The sequence below is a fragment of the Tympanuchus pallidicinctus genome, unplaced genomic scaffold (genome assembly GCF_026119805.1).
Source record: "Tympanuchus pallidicinctus isolate F22 unplaced genomic scaffold, pur_lepc_1.0 scaffold4, whole genome shotgun sequence".
Taxonomy (NCBI): Eukaryota; Metazoa; Chordata; class Aves; order Galliformes; family Phasianidae; genus Tympanuchus; species Tympanuchus pallidicinctus.
The window spans coordinates 33,359,406-33,376,727 of NW_026294758.1; the positions used below are offsets into that span (position 1 = coordinate 33,359,406).

A 17,322-nucleotide genomic window follows, 5' to 3' on the forward strand; every position below is an offset into this window, starting at 1 on the left:
GAATACATGCAGGTGTAAAATTATATGGAATGGGTATTTACTTGCAGGCATTGTTATCACAGAGGTTTGGTTATGATTTCAGTACTGCCTCAGCACTCTACAGCTCTCTGTTTCTCTGTGAAGAAGTGTCACCTACCTACCACCACCATGTACACCATGTACTTCTTACTCTGTCCTTTGTTACGTGCTTCCTGAAAATCTGCTGTCAACAACAAAACATAGCAACACTTAAATCCTGGAGAGTGAAGTGGAAGCAGAAAAAGCTGGGAAGGTGTAGGTGACAGCCAGAGGAACTATATCACAGAGAATGTAATTGTGTACTCCAACCATGAGAGCTAGTGCACACTGTATATATATATTTGTACGTATATGTAGTCTCTTTCTCTCTTCCCCTGCATCTCCATATAAACACACCTGTAGCAGGTAAATTCAGCATTATATTAAGAAATCCTGTTGCATTTCTAAAACAGGAAAACTAAACCCAAGCATAATTTGAGACTTATCTCAGATGTTTGCAATACCTGTGCCACATTAGAAGTGGGGTCACTAGTATCTGCCCTGTTTCCAAGGGCCAGGAAGGAAGACAAGGACTTGGTAATCCTCTGAGTAACTCTAACTCTCTAACTGTAACCACTGCTTTTAGGGACACGCTGAAATAAAGATCACGTTGTGGTTGGTATGCATACCCTAGTGACTAAGATCTGTGTTTCTGTGTGAACTGATAGACTGCATACTGCAGTGTTCCGAGCATTCAGTGCCTTATCCTCAGCGTAAATACATCTGAACTGCCTGACTCCATAGCAAAATCTGCATGCAATCCTAGGCATTCTTCAGCGTAGAGCCCGGCACTGTGTGCCTGATATTTCAAACAGCTGCAGCTCTGACAGCTGCTGATGCTCAGACAACACAACTCACCACCTGTGGGCTGTTGGGTGGCGAAGAGAGATCAGTATCTGCACTGAACAGAAAGTGATCTCAGCTCAATAAGCAGCCTGTGCAAACCCCAAACACAGATTAAGTAAGCAGCAACTATCTTTGGTGTGCACTGTAGTTTTTCTTCATCAAGTCCCACTCTAACCTACATAACCTGAAAAGTTTTCTAATGTATTTACATGGCTACTATTATGTGTGGTGAAATCTTGCCACTGGCAGAACAGGGAAGAGGGACAAGGGAAAGGGCACAGGGCTGGAGGCAGTGCAACAGTGCTCTAGGCAGGAGGTTCCACATTGCACCAGCTCACATCTCCAGGCTTGGAGATGGCCCCTGTTAGTCCACCAGTCCAGAGCTCAAAGTTTCCCCTCCCAGTGTTTGACCAGTTCAGGCTGTTCCCTGAGAGCTGTCTGGCACAAACCACAGGGTTGTAGTGCAGGGTTGTTATCTGCACAGTCCTCGTGTTTGTTGAACCGCAACTTCTTGTGGTCAGCTGTGTAAGGAGGAAACACGTTTCTCATCTGGTGAGAAAATGATTCACAATATTTCATTTTTTTAAGGATCTAGAAGTCACATGTAGTGATTGGAGAGGTGAAAAAGAAGGCACACCAGCAGCTGTCTCCAGAGCTGATGGAGAACAGGGAACCCAGTACCACTGGGTGCTGACTGAGCTCAGGGTGAGGACACTTTGCTTGTGGAAGAAGCTGGTGCTTTACATTACATCTCAAAATGGCACCAATTTCAGAACTTATTTTCACTTGTTTCAGAAGTAAAATAAAAACAAACTACTTACAGTGGCTGTATCCAACAAACAAACAAACATAAAAAAAAAAACATAGAGACTCCCACCACTAATAAACAAGCAGTTGTTTTGCATGTTACTTGGACTGGAAATTAAACTCATCTGAGTAGCCAGGCACAGAGAAAAGCGGCAGCCTCATGACTAAAATCACAAGGCTGGGGGTTAGAAACAGATCTGGACTGGCGTGAGTCCAGCAGGCTGCTGCCTCAGCACCTGGTGCAGCAGAACAGTGACTGCAGGCCTGCAGCAGCAGCACAGCCCAGCTCAGTCACCAGGGGTATCCTAGCAGCCACCTGAGAGAACATGAGAGCTCAAATGGAAATGTTGCTTGAAAGTGGGCTTTGAGCATTTACATCAAAAGTCTGTTTTTTATTCTGTTTTCTATAAAGCATGGAAGTTATCTTGCTTTTTAATAAAGCTAGCTGATATTTCTTGAAAAAATCAGGCAAAAATTATTATCATATATAAAATGAAAGCAGTATATCTCAGGATAATTACAAGGAAGAGTTAAGACCTTAGTTTAAGTAAATTGGGTTACCCAGTTGGCTTATAAAGAAAAAGGGGTGATTAGTGCGTTTAGAGCAGAAGTGAAAGATTAACCAGAGAAAAGATGACAAAGTTGTGAAAACCTGCAGGACTTTAAAGTATCTGTTTTCCATACATACTTGGGGGCTATGAACTGGGAGGCTTAAATGGAAATAAAAATTAACACATTGACAGAGGGCCTTCATTCAAGTCATGGAGAGGAACAGAAGCAGACATTTTGAGGAGACAATGCCTACTGCTCCGTGCCATCTTGAAAACGCTCACAAACTATACTAATTCTGTTCCTTGTTTGCTCACACATTTGATTTCAGCAGATGTGACAACAATCTAAACCAAGCTTGTATTTGGATCATGCATGACTTCACTGAGCTGATTTTAACACTTGATGGAGCGTAATAGATAGGTATTCATGCTGGGATCCGTTCTGCGGAGTTGCTCCCCCTCAGCTCAGCAATTCGCATCATGGGTTTGCAGGATCCTGTCCATCAGAAGCCAAGTGGGTCTCTGGTGGCAGCTTTTCTGATTCTGACCATGGCTGTCAAATGAGGACGTTCAATGGGTGCACTTGCAGAGCTGTGAACTAAGCTGAGGCAGAGCCCAGGCACTACTGCTCGCTACACCCTAATGGTTCTCACTTGCATTACAACGCACTGTCAGCAAATGCCCGGGAAGGAGGAAGCCAGTTTCTCCCCACACCCAGCAATAGCAGTCACTGCCACGTGCCCCAGACGCGTCACTTGGTACAGGCTGGCCGGGCGCCTGCCAGGTGACGCATTGCGCTTCACCTTTCTGGTAACCTCACTTCCTGTTCTGTTCCTGCATGGACAATTTTCTCCCTCTTTTAACAAAATAACATGATTTGTCTTTCTAACATAGGGAGATAAAAAGAAGACTGACTGCTCAACAAAAAGAAATCAGGGGAGATAGATGAAGGAGAAAGGGCCAGGCAGACAAAAGTAGGCCTGGGATTTAAAGTTAGTGAAAGACAAGCTATATGCTTACCTTTTGGCTCTACTGAAGTTGCAATGAAAAAAAGCAAAGGCAGCATTCTCTCAGACTCACCAGCAGCTGCTAATCAACTGCACAACCTCTGGCAAGTAGATTCATTGCTTTTGGCTTTTTCCTTTCCCATCTTTCAGCTGCATGTTAGTTCAGATTAAAAGCCTGGGGAGAAGAGGGATTTCCTTGCTTTTGGATTTACAGAGCACCTAATAAATGGGGCTATAAAATTTCTTAAATGCACACAATACACAATTGAAATAACATTTCACAGTGATCATTAACCACTTGTATGCTTCTTGCTCTCTTACTCTGAGAGAGAGATGTGAGGGGCAGGAACCAGAGCTATGGTACCACATCTAAAAATGCGTGCTGATATTTCTAGACATCTGCTTTCAGCACAACTTTATCGAGAGAGACTACCAGGTTGCACTGAGAAGTAGCTTTGGGATCTCCTGGAGAATTTGAGAACCACAGATTAATAAGCAAAACAACAGCATTTTAAAAATAAGCCAGTTTTTTATATATATATAAATGCCTGTCTTCTTGTTTGTTTTTGGCCCTTGACTCACTAAAATTGGTAGCAACTCTTCAACAGATGTGTAATGTAAATAAGTAGAACTGCAGAAATAAATTTTCAAGACAATTGGAAATTGGAAAATGAATATTTATGCAAATTAGTGTGATGAGAAAAGAAATGAAGCACAGTCAAGTTCCCTGTAAACACAACTGAAGATTCATCCTCTGGGGCCCCTAAAATAAGAAAATTAACCCATCCATGGATCTTTAGCAAATAGACAACCCTCATCCTCCTCGAAGCTCACAGTCTACATGCAGAGAAACCTTTCAAAATGTCATCAAGGTTCATTTTGTGAATGGGATTATTCTGGAGGGAATTTTGTGTCTGTTTGTATCCTTTTATCCATGTGCTCTAGGTGTCCCTGTGCTTACCTGAAATGTCAGTAATGATTTCAAGCTTTGACAGAGCGGAATGAAAATTATTTTGTCGTGGTTGTTCTTAAAAACACTTTGAAATTTTCTTTGCATAGATTTGTTAGGGGCAGAGTAGGCTTACTTAATACCACTGTAAATTTTCAGAAATAGATTAAACATCAGCAGTTAAAGTGGAATGAAGTTCAATTTTGCTTAACGTTTACTGATAGAATGAGGAAATAACCGCTGTTTAAAAGAAAAGGAATACATTTTTACATGATGGTTAAATCAATTTCTCATTGAAATTAAAAGAATGACTGCTTCATGTGCAAGAGGAATAATTTCTTTTCCTGCCTTTCCTTGCCTTACAAATACTTCTGTTTAGAATCCTATAACCATCCACAAAGACATACAGTCATTCACCAGACAAACTGGAGAAATTGTTATTCTTTTGAGACCTCTAGGACAAACCTGATCGAAGAAGCATCAACACGCAGAAACCCAAGTGCAAAATTCCTTTTCTTCCCAAATATAATTAGAACAGTTCATTTTCACAATGAAGATGAAGGCAAGCAACGATGGCAGTTTAATCATTGTACAGAACTGTCATCTACCAAGCATGTAGCATATTACTCAAATCATGTATTTACATATGCATGATGTAAGACTCCATTAACAGCATCAGTAGCTCCAGTGCAGACAGGACCTAAACAGGACAGTCTAGTCAGGACAATGGCAAGAAGTGCACTAGGATCTTTTAAAGTAATACACCTTGTGGAAAAATGCAACTCTTGTTATCAACAGAAATATTATTAAAAAAAAAGTCTTCAAAAATTTTGGGAACCAGTATGTAGGAACATAGATATCAAGAGCTTTAATAGCCCATAGCTTTTCTAGAGACAACTCAGGAGCTTTATTTGTGCATATATAACGTTTGCTTTGTCTTAGGAAAGCAGAAACACTATGGGGATACACCACTTTCCCCCACAGGACATATGCTTACTAGCTGCTTCATAATAGTACTTCTACAGAAAATATACAATTCGTCAGAAATAAGGCAAATACAATGGAATAGGAAAAACAGATTAGAAACAATTCTTGAAGTGCAACAGGTTTAAATTTCTACCACTGGGCTTACATGCAGTGGACACAAATTTTATTGCTTACAATATCACGTAAGGAAACTTAGGCTGAAGCTTTTACTTAAGATGTCTGTGTAAATATCCAGTAATTTGCATGACCCATTTTACCCTGTCAGCTTCCCGATAATTCCATTCAGAAGGGAGGATGTTCAGCCAGAATAGTCAGCAAGTTTTAGTGCATTCAAATAGCTTTTTTTTTATCATGTTGGCTTTAAGTCATAGGCTGGTGCCTCTTTTGTGAGCTACATTCCCATTTACATGAATATAGCTTCAGAAAGTTATTTCCTCTTCTTTTCCTTTGTGTTCATAAACAATATCTTGACTTCCCGGCAGATTTAGTAACCTTGGCTTTTATAACCAAATACCTTTCATCTACTGCTTTTTTTTTTTCTTTTGCAGCTCAAGGACTAGCAGGATTTCAGTTGAGCTCACACTGCACTTGGTATTTTATGTTACCTGAAGAAAGGTAGAAAATTAGTAATACTTTACGTCCAGCAATGAAGTGTTGAGAGAGACAGTTTTCTGTCCACTCCCAGTGCTAGGGATGAAAGAATGAAAATCAGCTAAGGCATAGGGAGCTTATGCAGCCAGTTTCCTGGCATCTTGAATGTAAACTACTAACATTTTCTTCCAAGCACAATCCTTATGGGTAAGACCAAGTTGCTTTCCTTCCCTTTTGTTTCCTACATACTTCCACCAAGCAATGTGGATGTTCTCCATAACAGGTTTAACAAGTCAGCATAATAGCTCAATTCCAACCAGCACTTCTGGCTGGCAGTTATTAAGTAGCCACTGAAGGAGGCTCTTCCTTTAGAAAAAAAAATGTATGCAAGGAGATTCAAGTTGAAAGAATTCATCTGTAATCAGCACATGGACACACAGTTCATTAAGTTTAATTAATGAATTAATTTAACTTAAAACTTAAGCAGTTAAGTTTTAGCCATTCTGTATTTCTGAATTCAGCTTTCCCCTTCCCCCCCCCCCCCCCCCCTCCGAGAAGGAGAAACTGCTACCTTAAAACTTACTTCATCCACAATAGGGAAATTCTGCTTCCATAACTTTAGGTGTTCCCTTGAGTATATGACTGGCAGACTCAGAAAAGATAATTGTACATAAAAACTTTTGGCTTTGTCGAACCTGAACCTACACTAGCTCCCTTCCACTTTAGCTAAAGTACAAAAATGTGAGTCAACACATTAAATACAAGGTAAGCCTTCCCCCAGTAGGTGTTTATGTCAGTTCCACTGAGTACAGGAACTATAGGTAGAGGTACCCCCAAAGACATCTAATCAGCAGTATAGAACAGCTAGTAGCAATGTTTCAGTATCAGAGATCTACATAGGACAGTTCTCTCAGGTTATAGTACAAGTCACTGAAGTGCAGTCAGGAATCAAGAACATCTAGGGAGTAAGCAGGAGAAGCTAATTAGGGCATAACTAGTTTCTACAGGAAGAATCCTTCCCCCCACTCCTTCTTTCCCTAACTAGAGCAGGGGCAGAAGGGGAAATAGTAAACTTGCCACAACCTATCATCTAGCTTTCTCACTGAATTCTTGCTTTGGATCTTCTTGGTTTGCCCTATCATGATCACAAGGAGACCAAGCTGTAATAAGCTATTATGAGGTAGGATGAGGAAAGTCTGGGGTCAGAATTCTGGATAAGAAATAATCAGAGGCTGAACATAGGGCATAAAAATACTTTGTTATAAAAGATAGAGCCGTATTATTGCCTCTGGGTCAATGGGACAGAGCCAACATTCTCTTATAACAATATTCCAGATTAACAAGAAGTTTCAAAGAATGAGCATCCAATTTCAGTCATCTCTGCTTTTTCCAGTGAAGACATTTTTCTTCTTTCCCTTAAAGCTGTATCAAATACTACACTCCAGTTTATAAAAGCTGTTCATCATTCTCAAGCTGCATTTATGTAATTGATACAACAGACTTTCATTAGCAGTCCTGTGCAGGATACCTAAATGGTGAGCTCCATGTAGAAAGAAAGATCAAAAGCCAGTCATCTGTACACACTAAATTAAGTGTTTATTTAAAAAGTAAACCTTTGGGCCTATTTCTAATTAAAAAAGGAAAAAATACATAGAAGAATCTATTAGATTAAGCAGTTAAAAGCCAGCAATATTACAAGCTGTTTACATACCAACATTTACATTAATTTAAAATAAGTGGCATGTCACCAACATGTAAAACAGACTTCGAGAGTCTTAAAAAAAAAAAAATCAAGTTGACTTTTGAAGAATACAAGTCTACCACCTGTGTGACTGTTTGGTCATTCAGTTTGTTATCCCCTTTTGCACTGAAATGTCCAGTCTTCAAATTATACAAGTGGATAACTAGCAGCTGTTGCGATTCCACAGTGGTTCTTCCTGTCTTTGGCCATGTAGATATATCCTTTGTCACCCCACTTCTCACCCCAGCTGTAATCAGAAATAAAACGTTTATTTTCATACTCCATAAGACTTCCTTACTATTCTTTCATGAAGTGTTTGAACTGAGAACTGCCTTCCATATTCACAGGAAATTTTAAACAGATGTACATAGCAGGACAAAAAAAAAAAAAAAAAAAAAAAGAAAAGGTAGTGCAGCTGTACATGGAGGTGCCTGCCTCACACGAGAACAATTTTGGACTACTGGAGCTCAGGCAATGCTCCCAGCCAATTTTAACAGAGGACACAAGACTGCAGGCAGCATGAGGGTGGTGTCCCATTAGTGCTGATAGCATGAGACTAACTCATGTGATATGCCCTTTGGCATTCTTTTTTTTCCTCCCAGGCCAGCAGGGTAACTACATTCTGAAAATTCAAATGTTATTTCATACAGTGAATAGCCCCACTGCTTCTGAAAATTCATGGTCCCCCATTGCCACAACCTGTTTTTCCTTCTGCTCTCCTATGCACTATCACTTCAGTGCATCTATTCTTCTCATGGGCTAATCTTCTACCAAGCTTCCTTGATCCCTTAAATCAGCTGAAAAATGCAGAGGAATGCAGTTGCTGCTCAAAGCCTACCTTAGCAGGTCAGCATCCTAAGCTGACTTTTAACTTCTACCCAGTACCCCACGAACAGTCTCCAAATTTTCCGTATGTAGATTTTAATTTCTGTTGCCTCTTCATATCTCCCTATGCCAAAAGACAAACTACTCTCCCTCCTCCCACAAAGAGTATGACACATAGAAAAGTTTTACCTGTTCTTAACAATCCAGTATTTCTTTCCATCTACATCTTCACCTTCAAAACCATAACCTACAACCAGAACACCATGGTCCAAGTCTTCACTGCTACAGTCTGGTTCATAGTAGATACCTGAGGAAGCATAAAATTGCACATGAACAAACTGATCTACTAGAATCCTTGTGTTCAAAATTGTGTTGATTAGCTAGAGAAGATGTGCAGTGAGGGAAGCGAAATGCATCTCTGGGAGAAAGTAAGCAGCAAGCATAAGCATATACAGAGTGTGGGAATCTGGACTAGAATTAAGAGGACTTATATGTCCTACTTCACAAACTCAGACTTTTTTGCTCTTAAACTGGAGAGTGAGTGATTACTGAGTATCCAAGAAGTTCCTCAGGCAAGTTACTAACAAATCCCCACCTGACTGATAAAACTGGAATGAAGAGTGTCCAGCATCAATAGCAACAGATACTGGACCCACAGCTGCTACTGCTTTCATGAGAGCTCTTTCATGTCCTTGAGGGATGTCAACAAAGCCAGTATCATTAGCAGCATTGTACTCTGCCTTGTAGCGACAGTCTTCATCATCCTGAATTAAAAGAAATAAGAAAACTACTAGTTACTACGTAGTTCTCTACTTTACACACGAGTGAGCATAAGAACTACCAGACATACTATAAGTTCACTGCATTGAAAGCAAGACACTGAGAAGGACCCAGTTGCGTCTGGTCTTCTTTCAAAGCATTCCCAAAACTAAAGAAACTGCTTTTGAGTTATTTAGAGACACAGAAAAAGGGAAAAAAAAACAGGGTTGAGAAGCCCACAGTGAAAGGTTTACTGGGATGCAGAAGACCTTCACATCTAGGAACACTGCAGTCTCTAGCAGGGAAGATGAATTTCATTTCTGAGAAAACAATGTCCAGAATGCATTAATAGGCAAAGAAAGAGAGACAAGTATTCATTAATTACAAAGCAGTTCAGGAACTGCTAATTGAGCAAGCACTTAAATCCACAGTCTGTCAGTCTGGAAAACCATGAAGAATGACTTAGAAATGACTCATTTTTAATGTATGAGTTTACAGTATTCCTGTATTTTGGGCTTTTTTTTCTTCACACAGTGAAATCTGAACTGTGTCACAGGCATTTGTTTCAGGAAAGGGGTCAAGTTGGGACATCTAGCAATTTGATATAAAAAAGTACGCATGTCCCTGCTTCATCTGTGTGATGAAACTAGAACTTCAGTTGCCTTTCCAACTAAAAGAACATGGGCCACATGCCTCAGTTGTTTACTTCTCATAATCAGCAAGTTTGTACTTCCTATAAACAACCAGAATTGCTGGAAGAGCCAAGTTTAAAAAAAAAATTATAGGATACAGGCAGATAGGAACCCAAATCCTTCAAAGTTATTCACAGTGAATGTCACTGCTACTGCACATTCAGTCAACAGAAGACAAACTGCAAGGAAATTCTCTAGAGAGCAGCAGCACTGAAAGTAGTAAAAGCCCAAACATTAAGACTAATGCAACACCACCATTTATTACCACCCTTTTGTCCTCTCATGCCCGTTTAACTTTTGATAGATTTTTAGAGGTATTCTAGAAATCTGCTCATTACCTGCATTTATGCAGATTCAGCCCAAAAGCAGAATAAGACATAGTCAGATCTAAGAAAATCCACATTTGCTGCAAGAGTTATTTGGTCTGTGGGAAACAACCTATAATAGTTCAGTTATGAAAAGCACAAATGAAACCTTAGGACTAAGTAGCAGTTTGACAAGAACCAAGTCTTGGTTTGGTGTGTCATCAAACACAAGGTCTGGCATCTGATAGGGGGAAGCAATAACAAGATTTGCTCTAGTTTTTCCAGATGGTCTGGAAAGAGTTGATAATCTTTAAGGTCTTTTCCTACCTGAGCAATTCTATGATTCTATGATTTTGATCCCCTAAGATCAGTGCAGTATGCAACTGCTACAGAACCTGGGGCAAGCAGCCATTCTAGACTTCTTTAGAAGAATACAAGAGGAAAAGCAGATGTACTGATGGCTATTTAGCCTTCATCCTCTCCAGGTATTTGTTTCCCCACACTTACAGTTTATACAAAAGATGCTGTATCTGCAGCACGTTCAGCTATGACATTTACCTTTGCAGTGTATGGGTAGGATTCCTCTGAATCAATTCCCCCATTATCTTGTACGTACTGGAAAGCCTGGTCCATGAGACCACCATTGCAGCCTTGATTTCCTTCTGGTCGGGAGCAGTCCACAAGATTCTGTTCACTGAGTGAAACAAGTTTTCCAGTTTTTCTGAAGTGTTGGCCTTCAAGAGCTCCTGTTGTGCTGAAAGCCCAGCAAGAGCCACACTGACCCTGAAAATAAGAAGCAAAATCACAAATGGCTACGTTGGACATATTAAGCAATTACAGTTCCCATGCCATTGATGTAAGCATTAGAAAAGCAAAAGCCTCAAGACCAACTTCATTGTCATGATTCTACTATGCTCAAGTAGAGACACTATTTTAGTTTTATGACATTTAGCACAGAAGGACTCCTTGATAATTCTACTGAGGTACAGAATTTTACTAAAATGGAACTTAATTCAGCATGCTTGCACTAGGGTTCATCAAACAACTCAACAGCATCTCTCCTCTGTGAACATGGAGGCAGCATTCAGGAAACTAGTTAAAAATCCAACAACACAGAATACCTGATCTTTAACTGGAGTTACATATCCCTTCTCTCTCCAATCTACAGATCGTGGTGCTTCAAGGAAACTGGGCTCAAGAAACTGGGATCCTCTGTACTTCCTTTCTGACTTCTTGTGTATATAGCCATTCATCAGCTGTCTGAACTCCTCCGTCGTCTAAAGAAAATTGAAGACGTGAAGTCACCACCTACTATACTACACACGGCTGTTTAGAAACAAATGTTTTATGCTTATGTACATACCATGTCACCAAACTGATTCATCCCCAACTTATAACTGTGTTTTCCCAATGAGTGATCCAGGTTATGCAGTTCAATCATTTTCAGATTCTTTTCCCATACCACTCTCCTCCAGCTTTCCTCTCTCTGAGAAGCCAGAAAAGCAATAATTCAGTGAGAAAGTCCAAAATCTCACTCAAGTGATAGCATGCTTTGTTATAATTTGTATACACAGGCAAATATGAACGCCTCTAAAAAAAAAAAAGCTTCCATAAATGGTCATTTTGCCACTGTTATATGAAAAGCATAACTGAGCAGTCACATGAACAAAGCAAAAGGATTCAGGAAAAGAGAGGTTTAATTCAACAAATACATATCACGGGCAGCTTTAAAACAAAGCAGTCATGACTCAGCTAATGGGGCCCAGCCGAGCACGGTTTGCATTTGCTGAGCTGAACACACATCCCAGGGGCCACCCAACAGGCACTCACCTCATGATAATCTTTACTGTGCCAGGACTTCCACAGCTGCCAGTGGCTGTCCAAATCGGGATCTAGTCTCGGTGCAGCAAAGGCCAGCCCCAAGCACAGGGACAGGATGGTCAGACACACGTTCATGTTGACGAATCTGCCGGAAATTGAGCAACGCCCATTGGGCAAAACAATACGCACTCAAGCCCTGTTTGCCTCACAGCCACGTTGAAATACCCGGCTTGAAACAAATCCGTTCACAGCAGAAGACTCGGTTCCCCTCTTCCTTTACAAGAGCAAACAAACAAGATGGGCACAGATCCCGAAGAAAGCTCTCGGACCGGAGAAGAAAGCACTCCGCTCCTCCCCCAACCCCCTACTCGAGCTTCGAATCCCAACCCTCACCACCCCGGCCCCCCCGGGCCGAGCGGACTGCCAGGCTGCAGTCACCCTCCTCGCGGTCATGGTCGGCTCTCGAGGCCATCTTGCCCCTCCGCCCCACCACGCCAGGCCTCGGAGCCCTCAGCTGCGGCCGTAAACAAGGGCGGGCGGAGCGGCCCAAAACGGGGGCCAGCGGCAGGGCAGCTTAGCAGGAGCCTCGCCAGGAACGGCGGCCCCATTCCTACGTGCCAGCAGCGCCTGCAGCGGCGGGGGCCCGCGGAACCCCGGCAGCGCCTGCAACGTCTTCACGTAGCTCACCTCGATCGACACCGGAGCAACAAACAAAAACCACGGCGCGGCTCAGCCGGCGGCGGCACCGCTGCCCCTTCTTTTTATTGCCACTATGGCCGAGCCCGCCCCACCGCGCCGATTGGCGGCAGCGCCAGGACTTGCCCCGCCCTCCCGCCCGCTCGGGACGGGGCCGCGCCTGAGGTGGAGGTTTGCGCTGTGGGTCTCCGAGTGCCGCCGTCGGCTGCGGTCAGGCGGGGTCGGGCCGCGGCGGTGCGTGAGGAGCTCACCGAAGCGGTCTGACGGCCGCCCGGGCACCGAAGGGTGGCTGCCCGTCTCGGTGGCAATTGCTTGCCCTGGGGGCCCCGCAGTGCCCCGGCTGTTATTTTAGGCGGTGTTTGTGTTGCGATGCGGAGGGGCAGGCAAGCGAGAGAGAGGGGTGGAGTATTTAAGCTGTTGGGAGTTCAGTATAAAACTCATAATTGATAGAGCGTAAGGCAACAAATCTGGAAGGAAAGGAAGAAAGGCCTGTTGTTTGAAACCGCAGAAACACAAGAGCGGCCCCAGTGATGGCTCTTGATCAGATCGAGCCGATGGGCAGCCTGGGAGCCTTGCGTGTTGTCCCTTTGAAACTCAGAGGCCTACTGGGGCACAAACCAGGGTGTGTGACTTCACTGGTTCTTTCCTTCTGCTCTGTTTCTTTCCAGACAGGTGCCGGCCTTGCTGCAGCCAGTTCCAGCCTGGGAGCACTGCTGCTGCTTGCTGGAGGCTTCTGTACATTTGCTGCAGAGCACAGTTTTGTTCCTGATCTGATGCCAGGCACATGTGAGGGGCATCTCGCTCACGTCCAGGTGTGCTGCAGCACTTGCAGTTACACTAGTATGAGAAGTACTTCAAAGAAAGTCCTTTTCCCCCACCCCCCACAATTTAATATGTGAAAACTGTTTTTTTCTTGCCTCTGGACCTGATATAGTAAGAATCAGGTGTCTCACCACGTTATGGCTAGTGGTCATAGAGATATCACCTAGTAGTGTCTCCTGAAAAGCAGAGAAAAACACTGAGAGTTGGAGCACAAGTGAGATATTAAACCATTTGTGTGTGGACTTAGTGTGGGAACAGACAGGCTTTGTTTTTTAACAGGGTGTTTGCCTGTAGAAGTAAAATAACTGTAGGAGCTATATGAGGCTCCTCTGTAAATTATTGTAAAGACAGCATTTCCCTTGTAAAGATTGCTTTCCCTTACAAACATGGAGTAAAATGCAGAGCTTGTGAACTGTTGCACAACAGAGAAAAGGCAGAAATCACATGATAGATGTTTCTCCCTTTTTTGATGTCTTAAGACACAAAATGTGTCACAACACACAAGGACAAACAAAATGTGTTTCCTTAACCAGATTTTCATTGGAACAGCTTTTGGCCTGAGGAAGGCCCGCAGAGCCAACACACAATGAGACGCTGAAGAGGTTGTCATGTCTTTTCAAAGTTCTCATTGCACACACACACGCACACACACAGAGAGAGAGAGAGAGAGAGAGAGGGAGGGAGACATGAAGTGTAAATACACCAACAATAATAAACTTGCCTTGCAAAACCTGTGAGAAAACAAGACATTTTAAAGCTGAGCTGCTTACTTAAGTCAAAGGCTGTATACAAACGCTCAGGGCTGTCAGGATGGTTTTATGCATGCAGGCATGCCACTTTGAGCAGGAAAACATGAGGTCTTTGTGAAAGAAACATTGAAAGAATTTCCTCAGAGTTGGAATGCAGCAAATACATACTGGAGGCATCATGATTTTTAGTAATTACTTGCTCATCATTTCTAATATTTGCTTTGCAAGGATGTGTTATCAAATTTCAAAAGATCTCTATGACGGTTCTGAAAGTTTATGTTTTGCCCAAAATTTCTGTGGTTTGTTACAGCTAGTAGCAAGCTGACCATATATCCACCATAGAAGCAATTTTTTTTTGAAAGAAGAAAAAAGCATGGCATAAACTGCATCAATGTGCATTTGCACAGCATCTATTAAGTGTATAAACATACAAAAACCTCACTAGCCTTGTGCTTTCTGTTCAACTAAACATTTACCACTTGTATTTTTAATTGCCAAACAGCAGTTATTATTGTTATCAAAGGCTGGCCTTTCCTAAGGAAAATGTTCTATTTCCTTATTTGTAAGGAGAATTTAAAATACATACACTGAATAAAAACGTACCTTTGTATTTTTCCAACTTGAAACTTTGCTACATGGCTAATTTATGTGCAGATGATTCATGAAAATTAGATGATTTCATAATTTGTGTATCTTATGGGGTCTTGTGGGGTTTGGGTGATGGGAGGATGATAGTGAGTTGTGCTACTTGAAAAGTTTTTACTTCACAGCTCTTTGCTGGTGTGCTGTGCAGTGAGACTTTTTCAGTCCTGTGTTTTTGTTTGTGCAACTGTATCTGATACCAACTGAAAATTGAAAGGCTACGTTTAAGGTTCCAATTAACTGTGGAGAAGGACTGCTTTTTGAGACGGGTAAGATGTTTAGCTGGAATTACAGGAGATAAGTCAGAATTACAGACAGTCTTGCACCATGAATCCCGTGTGTGCTATGATGGGATCACACAGTGTGTATCTACTGTGCTGCCTCTTTCTGTGAGTACTCATAGTGCATGTTCACAACACGCAAAAATGTCAGATGCCATTCTCACTGTGAAGCTAAGCTCATATTATAGATTTCTTTAACTACCTTATAGAGCAAATAAAATAATAGAGAATTTCTGGAAATACTTGAAGGTAACAGATGTACTTTCACCTTCAGCACATTAAATTTCAGTTTGCTCTGAATCATTACTACTATGTGGATATATCAATTTCCCAGGTATTTTTGGAGGTTGTTCAGCTATTTTCTCCACTTTTTTTTTTTTTTTTTTCAAAAGCTAGATTCCATTCTGCTCCTCTCAACTCTGCCCTTAATTTCATCACTGTAAATTGGTGAAAATTCTCTCTGCCTTTAGTACTCACCTAGTCATCCTGCCTAAAACATTTATTCATCCCAGCCGCACTATGGCTTCTGACTAGATGAATGGCAATGATCACAACTTGGCCATCACAAGAGTGCCACTTAAAAACCTGTGATGGGAAGCTGGCGTAGGACTCCTGTTTTCAGGCTCCTGTGCAAACAACTACTGTTTGAGAGTTGTCTTCAGTGTGAAGACCACCAACCACACTGCAGAGGCTGTTGACAGCTAAATATGCCTTATTATATAGCTAATATAGTTTTATAGTATAGTTTTATTTCCAGTGCTGCTCTTAGGCCATAGATGGTGCACTGGTGACAGCACTGTTTCTGTTGCTCCTTTCTTACACCAAAATGTGTTCACACACCAAATTGCAGTCTGGAGGTGTTCTGGTCAAGTGAATGATGGGCCAGTAGAAGTGCTTAGAGATAATGAATGGGCAGATATAGCTAGAAATCTTTTTTCATCAAATGCTTCTACCTTTTTGATGTCTACTGCAGTCACACCAGCCACAGCAGTCTTTGTCCTTTTGAAAACACCCCTGCGGGGACTAGAATCTTCTGCACAAAGCATTCCTTTCAGAGAAAGGAGGAAGAGTGAAAGCCAGAGAACCTCCTTCAGCCTCAGACAAAGCCAAGAAATGTCAGTCTATAGATAGCTGCGTTATTCACAGTAGTCACAGCACTTTCTTCAATAACATAGAAATCAAAACTCTGAAATATGACAACCTCTGTTGCCTATTAATTCATCTCTCTCTTTTCTCGAAGGAAACTTCCCAAATTATTTCAAGAATAACAGCTTTTGAGGAACTCCTTTTGTGCAAAATTCTAGCTATTTTGGCAAAGACCTTCCATTCTTCTCAGAGGCAAGAACAACCCCTTAACTGGTCATGTTCCCATTGCAACAGCTCCAATACTGTTCTCAGCTTCCACAAGTCACCACATGACAGGAGCTGTGTATTTCTCAATAGGCACAAGAACTTGCATAATGATGTGCTGCCTTTATAGTTGGAGGTTTAAACTCAGCACTAATCTCCAGGGAAACTTCAACATGAAATTCAGCTGCCACTGCACATCCCAATAACAATGCACATCATCTCACCACAGCTACTTTCATTATATGAAGTCAGAATTTCTCAAATTTGTTTTCTTCTTCAATGCCCATTTTTGTCTTCATTATCTTGGTGCAAATGCAAAGAGGAATGTGCTTACCTGGAAAAAGACCCAGAAATCCAAAAAAGCAAAGCTCTTCTGCAAAGTTAGCTGACTTGCAAAGCTGCAGCAGGTTGACAATGTATCAGAAACATCTGTTCAATGTGAATAAAATAAGCTATGTCATACTTCTCTGTGACAATGGTGGGCACTAAAGAAGATCCATGGGCCAGCTATCTCAAGGTAAATTATGTGCCATGCTCTTTACTGAAGTGAAGATGAGTGGTTTGTTCAGATACCATTTCTTATAACAGGAAAGAAAAGGCACTACATTTAGTCAAACATAGGGTTTTTGTTGTTGTTGTTGTTTTTTGTTTTTGTGTGTGTGTTAATCTGTAGACCAAACTCAAGAGCTTTACTCCTCAATTACACAAATCTGAATTAGTTTAATTAAAAACTATGGTTGTGAATGTGTTTATTTAAACCTGGAGAAATCCCTCTGTCTTAAATTTGGTTATCTACTCTCAAATGCAAACTATGACATTTCACTGCAAGCTTTTGCTGTTTAAT

General features: G+C 41.7%; 1 protein-coding gene across 1 annotated transcript; it reads right to left on the reverse strand.

Moving 5' to 3' along the window:
- Positions 1–7,370: 7,370 nt before the first annotated feature.
- On the reverse strand, positions 7,371–12,752 carry CTSL (cathepsin L). Its single transcript, XM_052701220.1, has 8 exons — positions 12,626–12,752; positions 11,948–12,083; positions 11,481–11,603; positions 11,239–11,394; positions 10,676–10,900; positions 8,957–9,125; positions 8,551–8,668; positions 7,371–7,783 (listed from the first exon to the last, which is right to left on the reverse strand). The coding sequence occupies exons 2-8, from the start codon at positions 12,071–12,073 to the stop codon at positions 7,684–7,686; spliced, it is 1,017 nt and encodes a 338-aa protein (XP_052557180.1). The 5' UTR covers positions 12,074–12,083; positions 12,626–12,752; the 3' UTR covers positions 7,371–7,683.
- Between the last annotated feature and the right edge of the window lie 4,570 nt (positions 12,753–17,322).